Source organism: Watersipora subatra, chromosome 10, assembly GCF_963576615.1.
Source record: "Watersipora subatra chromosome 10, tzWatSuba1.1, whole genome shotgun sequence".
Classification (NCBI taxonomy): Eukaryota; Metazoa; Bryozoa; class Gymnolaemata; order Cheilostomatida; family Watersiporidae; genus Watersipora; species Watersipora subatra.
This window is the reverse complement of record NC_088717.1, coordinates 31,428,647-31,441,805: the sequence shown is the minus strand read 5'-3', so window position 1 is coordinate 31,441,805 and position 13,159 is coordinate 31,428,647. Positions and strand designations below refer to the sequence as shown.

The 13,159-nt window shown below is 40.4% G+C and overlaps 1 protein-coding gene across 1 annotated transcript in view; it reads left to right on the top strand.

The window, feature by feature from the left end:
• LOC137405873 (uncharacterized) overlaps positions 1-13,159 on the top strand; it is an 88,406-nt gene that overhangs the window by 17,631 nt on the left and 57,616 nt on the right. The window contains exon 7 of the mRNA XM_068092310.1: positions 9,033-9,224. Within this exon, the coding sequence (XP_067948411.1) occupies positions 9,033-9,224 (192 nt within the window). The remainder of the gene's footprint in view (positions 1-9,032; positions 9,225-13,159) is intronic.

Here is a 13,159-nt window from a genome sequence, read left to right as displayed (position 1 = left end):
TATGTGAATGAAGATTGAGATTCAAGCAAATGCGTGGCTGTAACATGAACTCATTGAGATCCTGTTAGATTAGGGACATTAAACTGTGAGTGACCGAAGAAAGGTTGGAACCCAAGCTTCTCTCTGGTAGTACTCTGCGTTCACATGGGGCTCGGGAGTTCGAAGCAAGATGTGCCCCAGGGCACGCAGTGTTGATCGAGAGACAGATCGGCTAGCAGACGCCCTGGAAAAGTAGTTGGCGGCACCAAGAACTCCGGCACCACAGTTCCGGCTCCTCAGTACTCCGGTACAGAAGACCCGAAGTATTTGATTACCAAGTTTATGGAAGTGGCATAGGCTAATGAATGAACAGAGGCCACGGCTTCCTTACATCTGCGGAAAGCCTTGAAGGAGGAAGCTGACAGTTGCGAGCAAACGCAAAGAGTGGAAGGCATCTTTGATGCCATCCGGGTCCGGTTTGGGCTGTCTGCTCTAAAAGCACAGGTCAAACTCGGCACCCTGAAGAAGGCTAGCTAAACCTCGTTGCAGGTTCATGCAACAGAGATTAATAGACTGTTATGCATCGCAAACACAGAGCTTCTGGAGCCATTGAGGAGAAATGTGGCCAAGAAGCACTTTACAAACTCCTTGAACAACACAGCTCTCCCTCAGCACTTACTGGCCGTGCTGACAATAGCCGATGCAGTAAGAACTGGAACGTAGTTTCTGCTAATAAAGCCACACAGAATCCCCGAGGCCAGAGAACCCTCTGAGACCAGGTCCTGCCTTAAAAGTGGCGAACACACTTGACTCAAGGCCGGCCGAGGTCACTCTGGTATTCCTTGGCATTTAGCTGGTGGTGGCCCGAGGTATGCCAAGCCAGACTCTTCCTCCACAAAGAAACTGGGCTGGGACAGCCAGGATCACACAGGAGGGAGTTGGCTCTCTGAGACCCAGTCTTGTCTTAAAAGTGGCGGACGCAGTCGACTTGAGGCCGGCCAATTTTTCCCTGAGAATCCATGGCATTGAGCAGGTGGCAGCCTGGAGTATGCTGGGCCAGGTTCCACATCCGCAAGGAAACTGGGCCGAGGTCGCCAGGATCCCGTGCAAAATGGTCGGCCATCTGAAGCCCAGTCCTGCTTTAGAAATAGCAGAAACGGTCGACTCGAGGCTAGCTGAGGCCACCCTGGAACTTGTAGGGAAAGCCCAAGAGCTAAGCAAGCCGACATTGCTGCAGACAAAAGCCACGCCAAGTTTTCCCGGCATTGGGCAGGGGATGACCTGGAGTATGCCGGGCCAGACTCCTCATCTGCAAAAAAAAATGGTTGAGGTTGCCAGGATTGCGCGCAAGACAGTTGGCTCTCTGAAACCTGGTCCTTCTTTAGAAACAGTGGAAACGGTCAACTTGATGCCGAATACTGGAACTTGTAGGGAGAGCCCAGGAGTCGAACAAGCCGACACCGCTGCAAGCTGAAAGACGAGGAATGGTGCTGCCTTATACCAGCTACCTAGAATAGTTCACCGGTGCCCTCTGAGCAGGAATGAGTATTGGAAGCCCCGAAGGGAGCTGACAGGATCAAGGCTCAGCCCCTATGGACAGACCCGACCGTGCCCAAACCGACCTGGAAAAATAAGAACCGGGTATGACCCCGGGCTGACCTAAGAAGGGAAATCGCCTAAAAAGGGTGGTTCCCAGCAGTGGCCCTGCTTTAAAAGTGGCAGGCCCCGGTCAAATGTTCGAATGATTTCTGGAGGTCAAGAGAAATGGAAAGAGCAGTGGCCACTGCTGAAAAGGGCTCGCCATGGAACACCACGCTCAACGACTGGAAAACCACCCACAGAATGATACTGGGAGAAAAGCTGCGGCTTCTAAATTAGCAGGGTTGTCACTTCCCCTTCTCACTCAACCTAGACCGACCTCTCGTCATGTGCTAAAAAGCTGAGAAGGTTAGAAGATGTACAAGAACTTCTCCAAGTAGCCAGGCTTGCCATAGGGCAAACACATAACGAGAAGCGGAGGAGAAAACCAAAATAGAGGGAAACCATGACATCCCGATTGGCCCGGCAGCCTTTTCTGTCTGAAAGAGAGTGACCATTAACGATGCTAACTCTGCCTGAAGAAGCAAGCCCCTCTGAAAGAAAAGAGACAACTTCAGGAACTGAGGAAGGGAACAACAGACAAAGAGAGGCTGAAAAGCCCAACTCAAGTTCACTGCCGAGACGAATCGAGCCTAACCCAATTTCTTTGCTGGTACGGCACTGCCCTGATTACTGCAAAACCAGATCGGTACGGAGACTGGGCATACTGCATCATCACGCATGCTGAAGACACCAACTTCACAGAGGACTCTGGCACTGCCAGCCCTGAGCCTGCCTTAAAAGTGGCGGTATCGGTTGGGGGTGCGGAGCCGGCCTTGAAAGTGGCGGCGCCTAGGCCTGCCTTAAAAGTGCAGGTAGAAAAACCGGCCAGGGGCAATATTAGGCTACGGAAGAGGACAGTGTCTCCGACTACCCAGGAGACTTACCACTACACTACAATGTCGCCCAGCCAGACTATGGGCAAAAGACATGGAAGACGCCACTGACAGTTGCTAGAAGATTTGGTCCATTGGAGAAAAGCCTGAGACGCAACCAGAGATGTAAGAGACGAGACACTTACCCCTGACAGTAACCGAATGGTGACTCAGAAAGTAGACTATTTAGACTGTTGGAACAAACGATACACATGCCTAGTAAATTACTACGGCCTTCACCGAGCCGTGATTGAAGGCTTGCCGGTACCTCAAATGGGATAGTGTGTGGTGGTCATAGCACACAGATATTATCGCTCACATTTTAAAAACTTACACTTTATTTTAGTGATCCTCAGTAGCAGTAGTTGTCATGTATGCATATCTATATTTAGCCACATATTATATCATTTTCTATGTGTATGGAATGTCTTACTATAACTTATGTAATTGCCATCACTGGTTTGACCGTGCTATCTTATGTAGCACTTGTTGTTGTCGTAGGCCAACCATATAAAAGGCTGGGACTTTTTCTGAGATGGCAGAGTTTCATTATCATGCGTTTTTATTTCTGAGCCTAAAAAGAGAATTGGTTAGTGTGCCGTAAAAGACCGAATAGCATCTTTTACACATGTTCAAACAGATTGTTAACACCCTATTGTAATTGCGGTAATTTAGCAGCCAATAATTTCATGTTAGACCTAACTGTTAAATCCTCAGCTGGGCAGTAATTTGTGAAATGCAGAACTTACTATCATATTTACCATAAAAATGCAGTATACACAGTTGTCATTTAGTTGCAGAAGTTTTCATGCAACATGCGATGAGGTATTCTCGTACATGTAGTATGCGAGTTGTTATGGATCTGAGTCCACTTATTCTCTTACATGTAGTATGTGAGTTGTTATGGATCTGATTAAGTCCACTTATTCTCTTACATGTAGTATGTGAGTTGTTATGAATCTGATTGAGTCCACTTGTTCTCTTGCATGTGGTATGTGAGTTGTTATGGATCTGATTAAGTCCACTTATTCTCTTACATGTGGTATGTGAGTTGTTATGGGTCTGATTGAGTCCACTTGTTCTCTTACATATGGTATGTGAGTTGTTATGAATCTGATTGAGTCCACTTATTCTCTCACATGTGGTATGTTAGTTGTTATGGATGTAATTGAGTCCACTTGTTCTCGTACATGCACTATGTGAGTTGTTATGGATCTGATTGAGTCCACTTATTCTCTTGCATGTAGTATGTGAGTTGTTATGGATCTGATTGAGTCCACTTGTTCTCTTACATGTGGTATGTGAGTTGTTGTGGATCTGATTAAGTCTACTTGTTCTCGTACATGTAGTATGTGAGTTGTTATGGATCTGATTGAGTCCACTTATTCTCTTGCATGTGGTATGTGAGTTGTTGTGGATCTGATTAAGTCCACTTGTTCTCGTACATGTAGTATGTGAGTTGTTATGGATCTGATTGAGTCCACTTGTTCTCTTGCATGTGGTATGTGAGTTGTTATGGATCTGATTGAGTCCACTTGTTCTCTTGCATGTGGTATGTGAGTTGTTGTGGATCTGATTAAGTCCACTTGTTCTCGTACATGTAGTATGTGAGTTGTTATGGATCTGATTGAGTCCACTTGTTCTCGTACATGCACTATGTGAGTTGTTGTGGATCTGATTGAGTCCACTTATTCTCTTACATGTGGTATGTGAGTTGTTATGGATCTGATTGAGTCCACTTGTTCTCGTACATGTAGTATGTGAGTTGTTATAGATCTGATTGAGTCCACTTGTTCTCTTGCATGTGGTATGTGAGTTGTTATGAATCTGATTGAGTCCACTTGTTCGCTTACATGTGGTATGGGAGTTGTTATGGATCTGATTGAGTCCACTTGTTCTCTTGCATGTGGTATGTGAGTTGTTATGAATCTGATTGAGTCCACTTGTTCTCTTGCATGTGGTATGTGAGTTGTTATGAATCTGATTGAGTCCACTTGTTCGCTTACATGTGGTATGGGAGTTGTTATGGATCTGATTGAGTCCACTTGTTCTCTTACATATGGTATGTGAGTTGTTATGGATCTGATTAAGTCCACTTGTTCTCTTACATGTAGTATGTGAGTTGTTATGGATCTGATTGAGTCCACTTGTTCTCGTACATGTAGTATGTGAGTTGTTATGGATCTGATTGCATCCACTTGTTTTCTTGCATGTGGTATGTGAGTTGTTATGGGTCTGATTGAGTCCACTTGTTCTCTTACATGTAGTATGTGAGTTGTTATGGATCTGATTAAGTCCACTTGTTCTCTCACATGTAGTATGTGAGTTGTTATGGATCTGATTAATTGTACTTATTCTCTTACATGTAGTATGTGAGTTGTTATGGATCTGATTGAGTCGACTTATTCTCTTACATGTAGTATGTGAGTTGTTGTGGATCTGATTGATTCTACATATTCTCTTACATGTAGTATGCGAGTTGTTATGAATCTGATTGATTCTGCATATTCTTTTTTTCATCACTATTGCTGTTCGTGTAAACGATTAACATTTTGCGGCAATTATCTGAACTTGATTGCTGCTACTCTATACCCTCGTCAAAAAGTATGAAACGATAACGCAACTGTGGTTGGACTGTCCCCAAACGTTGCAAAAGATTTTTATTCTACTTACCATGAATTAGAAGCATTTTGTGTTGAGACAGCTTTGATAAGTCCATCATTTTCTATTGTTTTTAGCTCTATCAATAGTTTACTACTTTTTTCCAGTATGATAAACTGCACTTTTTGCTTTTTTAATTGACTGAGTACCTTAGGATTCTGCAGAATAATTGAAAGCCTTTCGCAGCTGGGACATTTTATGTTGCCTACTCATTCACTGTTTTAAGATGCAGTGATGCTGCATGATGTGTTGGTAGTTCTATAGTTGAGTGGGAAAACTGGCAGCAGGCGATTTAAAGCAATACCTGAAAACTGGCAGCAGGCGATTTAAAGCAATACCTGAAAACTGGCAGCAGGCGATTTAAAGCAATACCTGAAAACTGGCAGCAGGCGATTTAAAGCAATACCTAAAAACTGGCAGCAGGCGATTTAAAGCAATACCTCAAAACTGGCAGCAGTCGATTTAAAGCAATACTTGAAAACTGGCAGCAGGCGATTTAAAGCAATACCTGGAAACTGGCAGCAGGCGATTTAAAGCAATACCTGAAAACTGGCAGCAGGCGATTTAAAGCAATACCTAAAAACTGGCAGCAGGCAATTTAAAGCAATACCTGGAAACCTTCAACCACCAAAGCATGCTAATTAAACACTAGCATACTCTATTTTAGCCAGTGAACTTTGTTTTCTCCGAAGAGAGCTGTGAATTCTAGTTAAAGCAGGTTTCACTAGGTTCTCTCTTGCAACACCTTTTAATGCATCTAGTAGCACCATCAGCGCTTGCTTACACTGCCAGCCTCTTAATGCATCTAGTAGCACCATCCGTGCTTGCTTACACTGCCAGCCTTTTAAAGATGTGGTTGCGTCAAAAAATTCAATTTAATGAAATTAAGACCCATAAAAGGCTAAAACATCAGCTACAATTTGATGCCATTTTTGTCTTTGTAGACCAACCCTGTCCAGAGATATATGCGTTTGAATGAGGCCCTCTTTTAAAAAGCTCACGTTCCAGCGGGTGCTTCTTTCGTGACGTCACAAGCATGATATCTGAAACGAAACCGCGAGCGATACATATGAGGTCGCTTCGTTAGCCAATCATGAGCGCAAAATTTTTATATAGGCCGTAATAAATGTTATCACTCGTAAAACGCGTTGTCTGTGAACTCGAAGATTCTCATCATTAGAGAATTCATTCTCATTCGTTAGAGAATTCTCATCGTTACTGATTCAACGCGTTTCAACAATTACTAAATTATACATAGTTTTAAAATGGCTTCAAGTTCGAGCGACTGCGACTCAGAGTTATCTGAGCAACTTTTAGTAAAAGATTGGAGTAGACAGCCTATGGTCAAAGCTGACAGGCGTCAGCAGCGTTTTGCTGCAGAGGAAGACAGAATGGAGGTAAATTAACTGTACTAATACTAATTCCATGTACTAATTGATAAAATTATAACTTTTTGCTATCACTAATCATCGTTTTATATTTTTTTATCGGTTCACCTAGCTACATTCGCTTCAAATTTTCTGTGGCATCTTTATCTAGTAAATTAGATTTATGATTTGACATTAGATGTTCACTTTTCACTTGTAGAAAGTGAAGAAAATCGATTGATCAATGCAAATCTTTAATTTCCAGAACCAAAGCTTCGAATCGTTGGCTTGGCGTACTTGTGCCTTTTGTTAAATGTTTATTCGTTTTTAAAATTACACTCGCAATCTATTTAACTCCCAATTTGGAAGCTGTCAATAGATACGCTTAGAATGACATATCTATGAATTGCATATATTTATTGCATTTGTTTTACTGATTACAGAATGTTTATGTCGTCCCACCAGCCGAAGAAGCTTTGTCAATGTGGAAACTGCCATAAAGGGGAAAGAGAGACTTGAATGTGTGCTGCATAAGCCATGATGTTTTGTTTGAGTTTGTTGCAGTAGATGAATTTGTCTTATTGTATCAGCTAATACTATGTGAGCGGCCACGACTTGATAAATATTTTTAATAAAAGCTTTACGCCGAGATGAAAATATTTTTGCTTGTAAAAATTATATAATAAAATAATATTGTTGAAGATAATGCAAAACATGATTTGCAGAATATTGTAGTGAATTGGATATGGTATATGGATGTCTGCAGAACTGGAGAATGTGAGTTCAAATCCAGTTTGCAGCAGACTTCTCATCCTTGAAACTCTATCCCTATCTATATTCTTTTCAAAGACGTGGCTTGCTTATTTCACTTCGGTAGTATTCGGTAAGGATACTACTAATAAGAAACTAGTACGTAGACGGTGTAGGCAATGATATACAGCCCCGCCCCAAGGATAAGCAACAGACATAATGTGGGCGGGACTTATGGGAGGCTGTATATCGTTAGTATGGGTAGCTGCGGAACTGTGCTGATACAAAGACCTCGTTCTACATAGTTGGCTTGACAGAATTACCGTAGACCGGTAGAATTGGTAGTCGGTACCCAAATGTTTACACAACATTTGGAGAAAGTGAGCGGAACAAATTTTCAATTTTCGTTATTTGAGGCCTTTGAAACATTCATAATAATGCATCTGTAGCAGGATTTAAAATTTTAGTCTAGCCAACATGAGCAAATACAAAATAAGATATATGCCAATAGAGCCGCGTAAGACTAGACTTTTATCGCAAATAGCCGATGTGAATACGAGAGATAGAGACAGGTTGTCTAACGCGTGACACCATTTTGGGCAAGTCTGGGCACGTTTTTGTGGCCTGAGTGTTTTTACGGCGATCAGATTTTTTCGGTTTTAATCTTCAAATATCTTGGCAATGCGATCGCGTTACACAACAAACAACATATCAACTGATAGAGAAAAAAATGCTTTCTTTTAAGATCAACTTAAATTTGAGGCAACCACATCTTTAATGCATCTAGTAGCTTGATAGTACTACATCAAGCTGGCAGTGCTTGCTTACACTGCCAGCTTGAGACTTTTTATCAAACCAGAATGAAATTACATGGTACTATTTGTTAAACTTACATATTACAAAGATATTGAGGTTTTATTCTCCTTTAAGGAAGTACATTCAGAAGTTTCTCTTCTAAAGAGTCGACCACAGTTCAGCAAATGCCTCCAAGTTGACTTTTGGTTTGTAAATTTGAAATTGTCATTTTCAAATGAACTTTATAACAAGAAGTTATCAATTGGCTATATACACTAGCCACGATACAGGTTTTGCGATAGCTGCAAGATGTATAACAAACATTCGATACAGAGTTCAAGATGTATAACAAACATTCGATACAGAGTTCAAGATGTATAACAACCATTCAATACAGAGTTAGAATTCTATTGATGAATGACACACCTGATACTTTTCCACATTATACTAGCTGCCATCTTTACGTTCCAAAATAAGTATGATTGGGATGACTTTTTAATGTAACAGTCCGTGCTGTTCCAAGCGTGTCTTCTCGATTGCTCAGATCACGATTATAATTTCGAGATGTTGGTTAATTCTTTCTCCCATCAAAATGGGGTGTATATATAAAATATGTTACAGACAAGCCATATACCTTGTCTGGCTTGTAGCAAGCCTTATACCTTGTCTGGCTTCTAGCAAGCTTTATACCTTGCCTGGCTTCTAGCAAGCCTTATACCTTGCCTGTCTACTAGCAAGCCTTATAACTTGTCTGGCTTCTAGCAAGCCTTATACCTTGCCCGTCTTCTAGCAAGCCTTATAACTTGTCTGGCTTGTAGCAAGCCTTATACCTTGCCTGGCTTGTAGCAAGCCTTACAACTTGTCTGGCTTGTAGCAAGCTGGCTACAACTTATGATCACGCATGCATAATATCTACTGGTGTTAAGTTCTATAGCTATCAAATATCAAACCTGTTTTCTATATGCAGTCTGATGTGGAGATATTCCCCCCTCTTGCTCCTCCCAGAAGTTATGAGCAACTCACAAATAGAACAAGGACTTGTGGTCATATTGTAACCACCTACATAATTCCTGACCTTCTACATGTTGCTGCCTACCTCCTAGGGCTATGGCATTTTAGAATAAAGGAGAATGAGCACCTATATGCGCTCATGGAGAAAGTAGGTAGTTTGCATAAAACATTTGCTCTGCTCTTTACGCATGTCGATATTAAAAAGTATTTGTGGAGGCAGAGCATCTGCTGACAGGTTTGAAAAGTGATGTTTAAGAATGGCTGCTCATTGCAGAGTTTTTCATGTTTTTATTGATTGTACAGGAGGCATTTACATGTATTGCTAACTCATTCCGGAAGGTGAGCCAAGTAATACCATAGCTATACTTGTATAACCAACACTCCAAAATTAATGTGGAACCCTTATTTATAATTAGAGCTGCGCAATGATCGCGTTAATTAAACGATTAACCGTGATCAATACAAATACACGATTAACTGAGTTGAGCCAATTAATCTTCAAATAAAATGCAACCGAGGTGATGATCATGATGTGGTTCCTTTGAATTGTTTAATATATTGTAAAGGATTCCCCCCCCCCCCGGTCCTTACTCAGGCACGATCTAGATTGCAATAAATGTTGCACAAATTCTAAGAGAAGAAGAGAGTATGGTTTTTTGGTCGTTTTATTTGAAAGGAATTTCCATTAGTCGTGGAGCTGCGACTACTCTGCTATCCTAGCGAGAGCGCTCCCTATATATATGTTTTTTTTTCCCTGACCATATAATGGAACCGGGTAAGAACCCGTATAAGAATAAATGATTAATAGAGTCGCTAACACATTGGCTTAGTTACGCCCAAACTAACAAATTATTAGCGATACGACCCATTTAATAAAAACAGACACAATATTCAAAATATATATAGGAGTAATTATATGCCAGTATATAAAACATCAGAAATAAATTCATGGCCCAGTGTCGTCAGCCACAACATAACATTAACATAGCAGGTTACTACCATTTAATTTACTAACAAATAAATAATATTACAAGCAACAGTTTCTTACCAATTAAATAAAACCACAATTATTTTGCACTCAACTATGAAAACACTACTCTAGGACACTTATATTTCGCTAGTATTTAGTTTCGCGAGTAGCATACAGAGTAAAATTTCACTGCACCTTTATTTCGCAGCTCTGATGTGTGCGAAAATATAGTGATGTGAAAATAAATGCAGTGGAACAAACATAATTAGATTTTTCAGGTTCAGTTCACCGCAGGCCTGCATTCACTGGTTACAAGTTGGGGCGGCTAATGTTAGGCGACTAGTTATGAACTTCTGGGGGTGTTGAGGGGGGCGGTGTAAGCCCCCAACAGGTTTTTCTTATGTAGGGCCTCAGTCCGGCCTCTCGTGTGAAGTTTTAAAAAATTTTATCGGAAAGTATCAATATTTTTCTATTTCTTTGAGATTTGTTTTGTTTTAAGTGATGTCACGGACGAGACATTTTAAAATTAAAATAGGCAAAACTTGACCGCAGTTAAAATGCTCAGAAAAAAGACATCTTTTTCTTTTGAGCGTTTTAACAAAGATCAATTTTACTGATTTTATTTTAAGTTCATACGGAAGTTTACGGCCAAGCTGATGTTTGGTAATACTTGATATTTTGCAAACCTTTATAAAGGTCGTTAACAAGAATATTTTGCCACTGATGATGACAATAATGACGCCTAAGAACTACTAAAAGTTGATGTTTGTCTCTATGGCTTCGAATAAAGGGATTTTCTACAGCAATAAAAACCGTCTCTATAGCCGTTGGGCAAATAACTGTTCAAATAAATGATGTTGAGGTCGAGTTATCCGAAGCAATTTATCATTGCGTGGGAACGGACCAAACAAATCCATTCGAGTTAATCTTGTGTTTGAGATGAGATGTTGCATTTTATCCGAGGGCGAGCTATCCGAGTTTGACTGAACTTAGCCGCGGAAAGCTCCTAATAAGTTGGGACGGCTCAGCCGGCCAGCTGCCCCAGGGAATACCGGCCTGGTTCACCGATAAAAAAAAATTCAATTGGGACTAGTTTGTAATTGTGAACCGCAGGTAGAATGGTGTGGGTGAAGTCGATAATGCAATTTGATCGCTTGCTGCCATTTGTTTCTTGGATTATCAATGAACAAAGCTATTTAACTTCGCGTTATCGCTCGTTCGTTATGATAGTTTAGTTTCGCATATGAAATTTTCGCGAAAGGAAGACTCCGCGAAAACGCGAAAGTTACATGAGGCGAATACATAAGTGTCCTAGGGTAAGTGAGTCCTTAACATAAAACTTGTTTATACATTACAATGACAAAAGCACTGTGTTGATCTAGCTGTAAGCGGCCATGTTATTAGTTGGTGGAACATGTTTCTAGGTAATAGCAACAGAAGCGATTTCAGTAGTATTTAATATCTTACAGTCTATTTTTTGTTTATATTTAAAAAAGAATTTTAAAGGTTGACTTGCAACAAAATTCACATTACAGTGATTTGGTATCAAAAGATTCACCATGTCTTACTCTGCTGTGTTGTAGGTGCAAAATATGTGGAAATGTGATTACAAGCTCTTAAAAGCTAAAAAACGAACAGTTAATCGGCGCCATCATGAAACCGCCGTAGATTAGAATCTCTTTCCAGAACGGCTCAAATGGGACGTAATTGAACACGATGGCTTCTGTTTACACTTTCATGCAAGCTCATTCGTCGATATAATTTCACAAATATACTTCTCGCATTCAATAAAACCATGTCTATTGTTCTTGCGCGTCTATTTCATCATCATTGTAATGCTGTCATTTTGAGCACTGATATCTCAAAACCTACCGTAAAAATTCATTTAGTTTTTCAACCTTAGCTCGAAGGAGTGCATATCATCCTATGACAAACATGGCGAGCTCGTTGGTCACTTGTGATAGCAGAAAAATGCTGCAGAAATTTTTTGCGCTGTTTGGCAGGAAGTATGGGTCACATGATCAGATTACGACTAGACGATTAGACCAAGCCGAAACAAAACTGTAAACTAGTGAGCAGCTATATTTGGTAAGGTCTCTTCGGTAAAACCTGAAGTGTTTGTCATAAACTAGTGCTACGAGACGTTTTATATTGAGCCTTTTATTGGCCTTTCAAAACAATAACCAAATGGATTGATTACGTCAGGAAAATAAACTGATTCCGATTTACGGTGGTTTCATGATGGCTCAGCTATTAATTGTTTGTTTTTGAGCTTTTAACAGTTTGTAATCACATTTCCACATATTTTGCACCTTCTACACAGCAGAGTAAGACATGGTGAATTTTTTGATATGAAATAACTTTGATGTGAATTTTGTTGCAAGTCAACCTTTAAGCTAAATTATACAAGTACAGTGAAACTCGGCTAACTCGACCTTCACGGGACCGAGAGAAAGTGTTCGGAGTTATCAGAGCGTTCAAGTTATGAGAACACTGTCACAAGTGCATGTATTATTGTATTTATCAGTACATATACAAACTATATATAAATCAAAAGCATTGATTGCTTGTTGCAAGCTAAGGGACCTCTCATGTAATGTTTTAACAATTTTTATCAGAAAGTATAAATATTTTCATTTTATTACTTGAGATTTGTTTGTTTGTTTTAGGTGATGTGACTGCCAGGACGTTTTCAAATTAAAATAGGCAAAACCTGATCGTGGTTGAAACTCTCAGAAAAAAAAACATATTTTTCTTTTGAGTGTTTTAACAAAAACCAGTTTTGCCAATTTTTCTTAGATTATCTGAAGGTTACCTCGCTTCTCCTTGCTTGCGGAGGGCTATCCCCAAGCGGATGTTTGGTAAAATTTGATTTTTTGCAAACCTTTAGAAAAGTCACGATGAAAATATTTTGCCGTTAGTGGTAATAATGATGCCTAAGAACTACTAAAAGTTGTTGTTTATCTCTATGGCTTGGAATAAAGTGTTATTCTAAAGCGATAACAACCATCTCGGTAGCCGTTGGGCAAAAAATATGTTCGAGTTAACGGAGTTAAGGTCGAGTTATCTGAAGCAATTTATCATTGCGTGGGAACGGACCAAACAAATCCGTT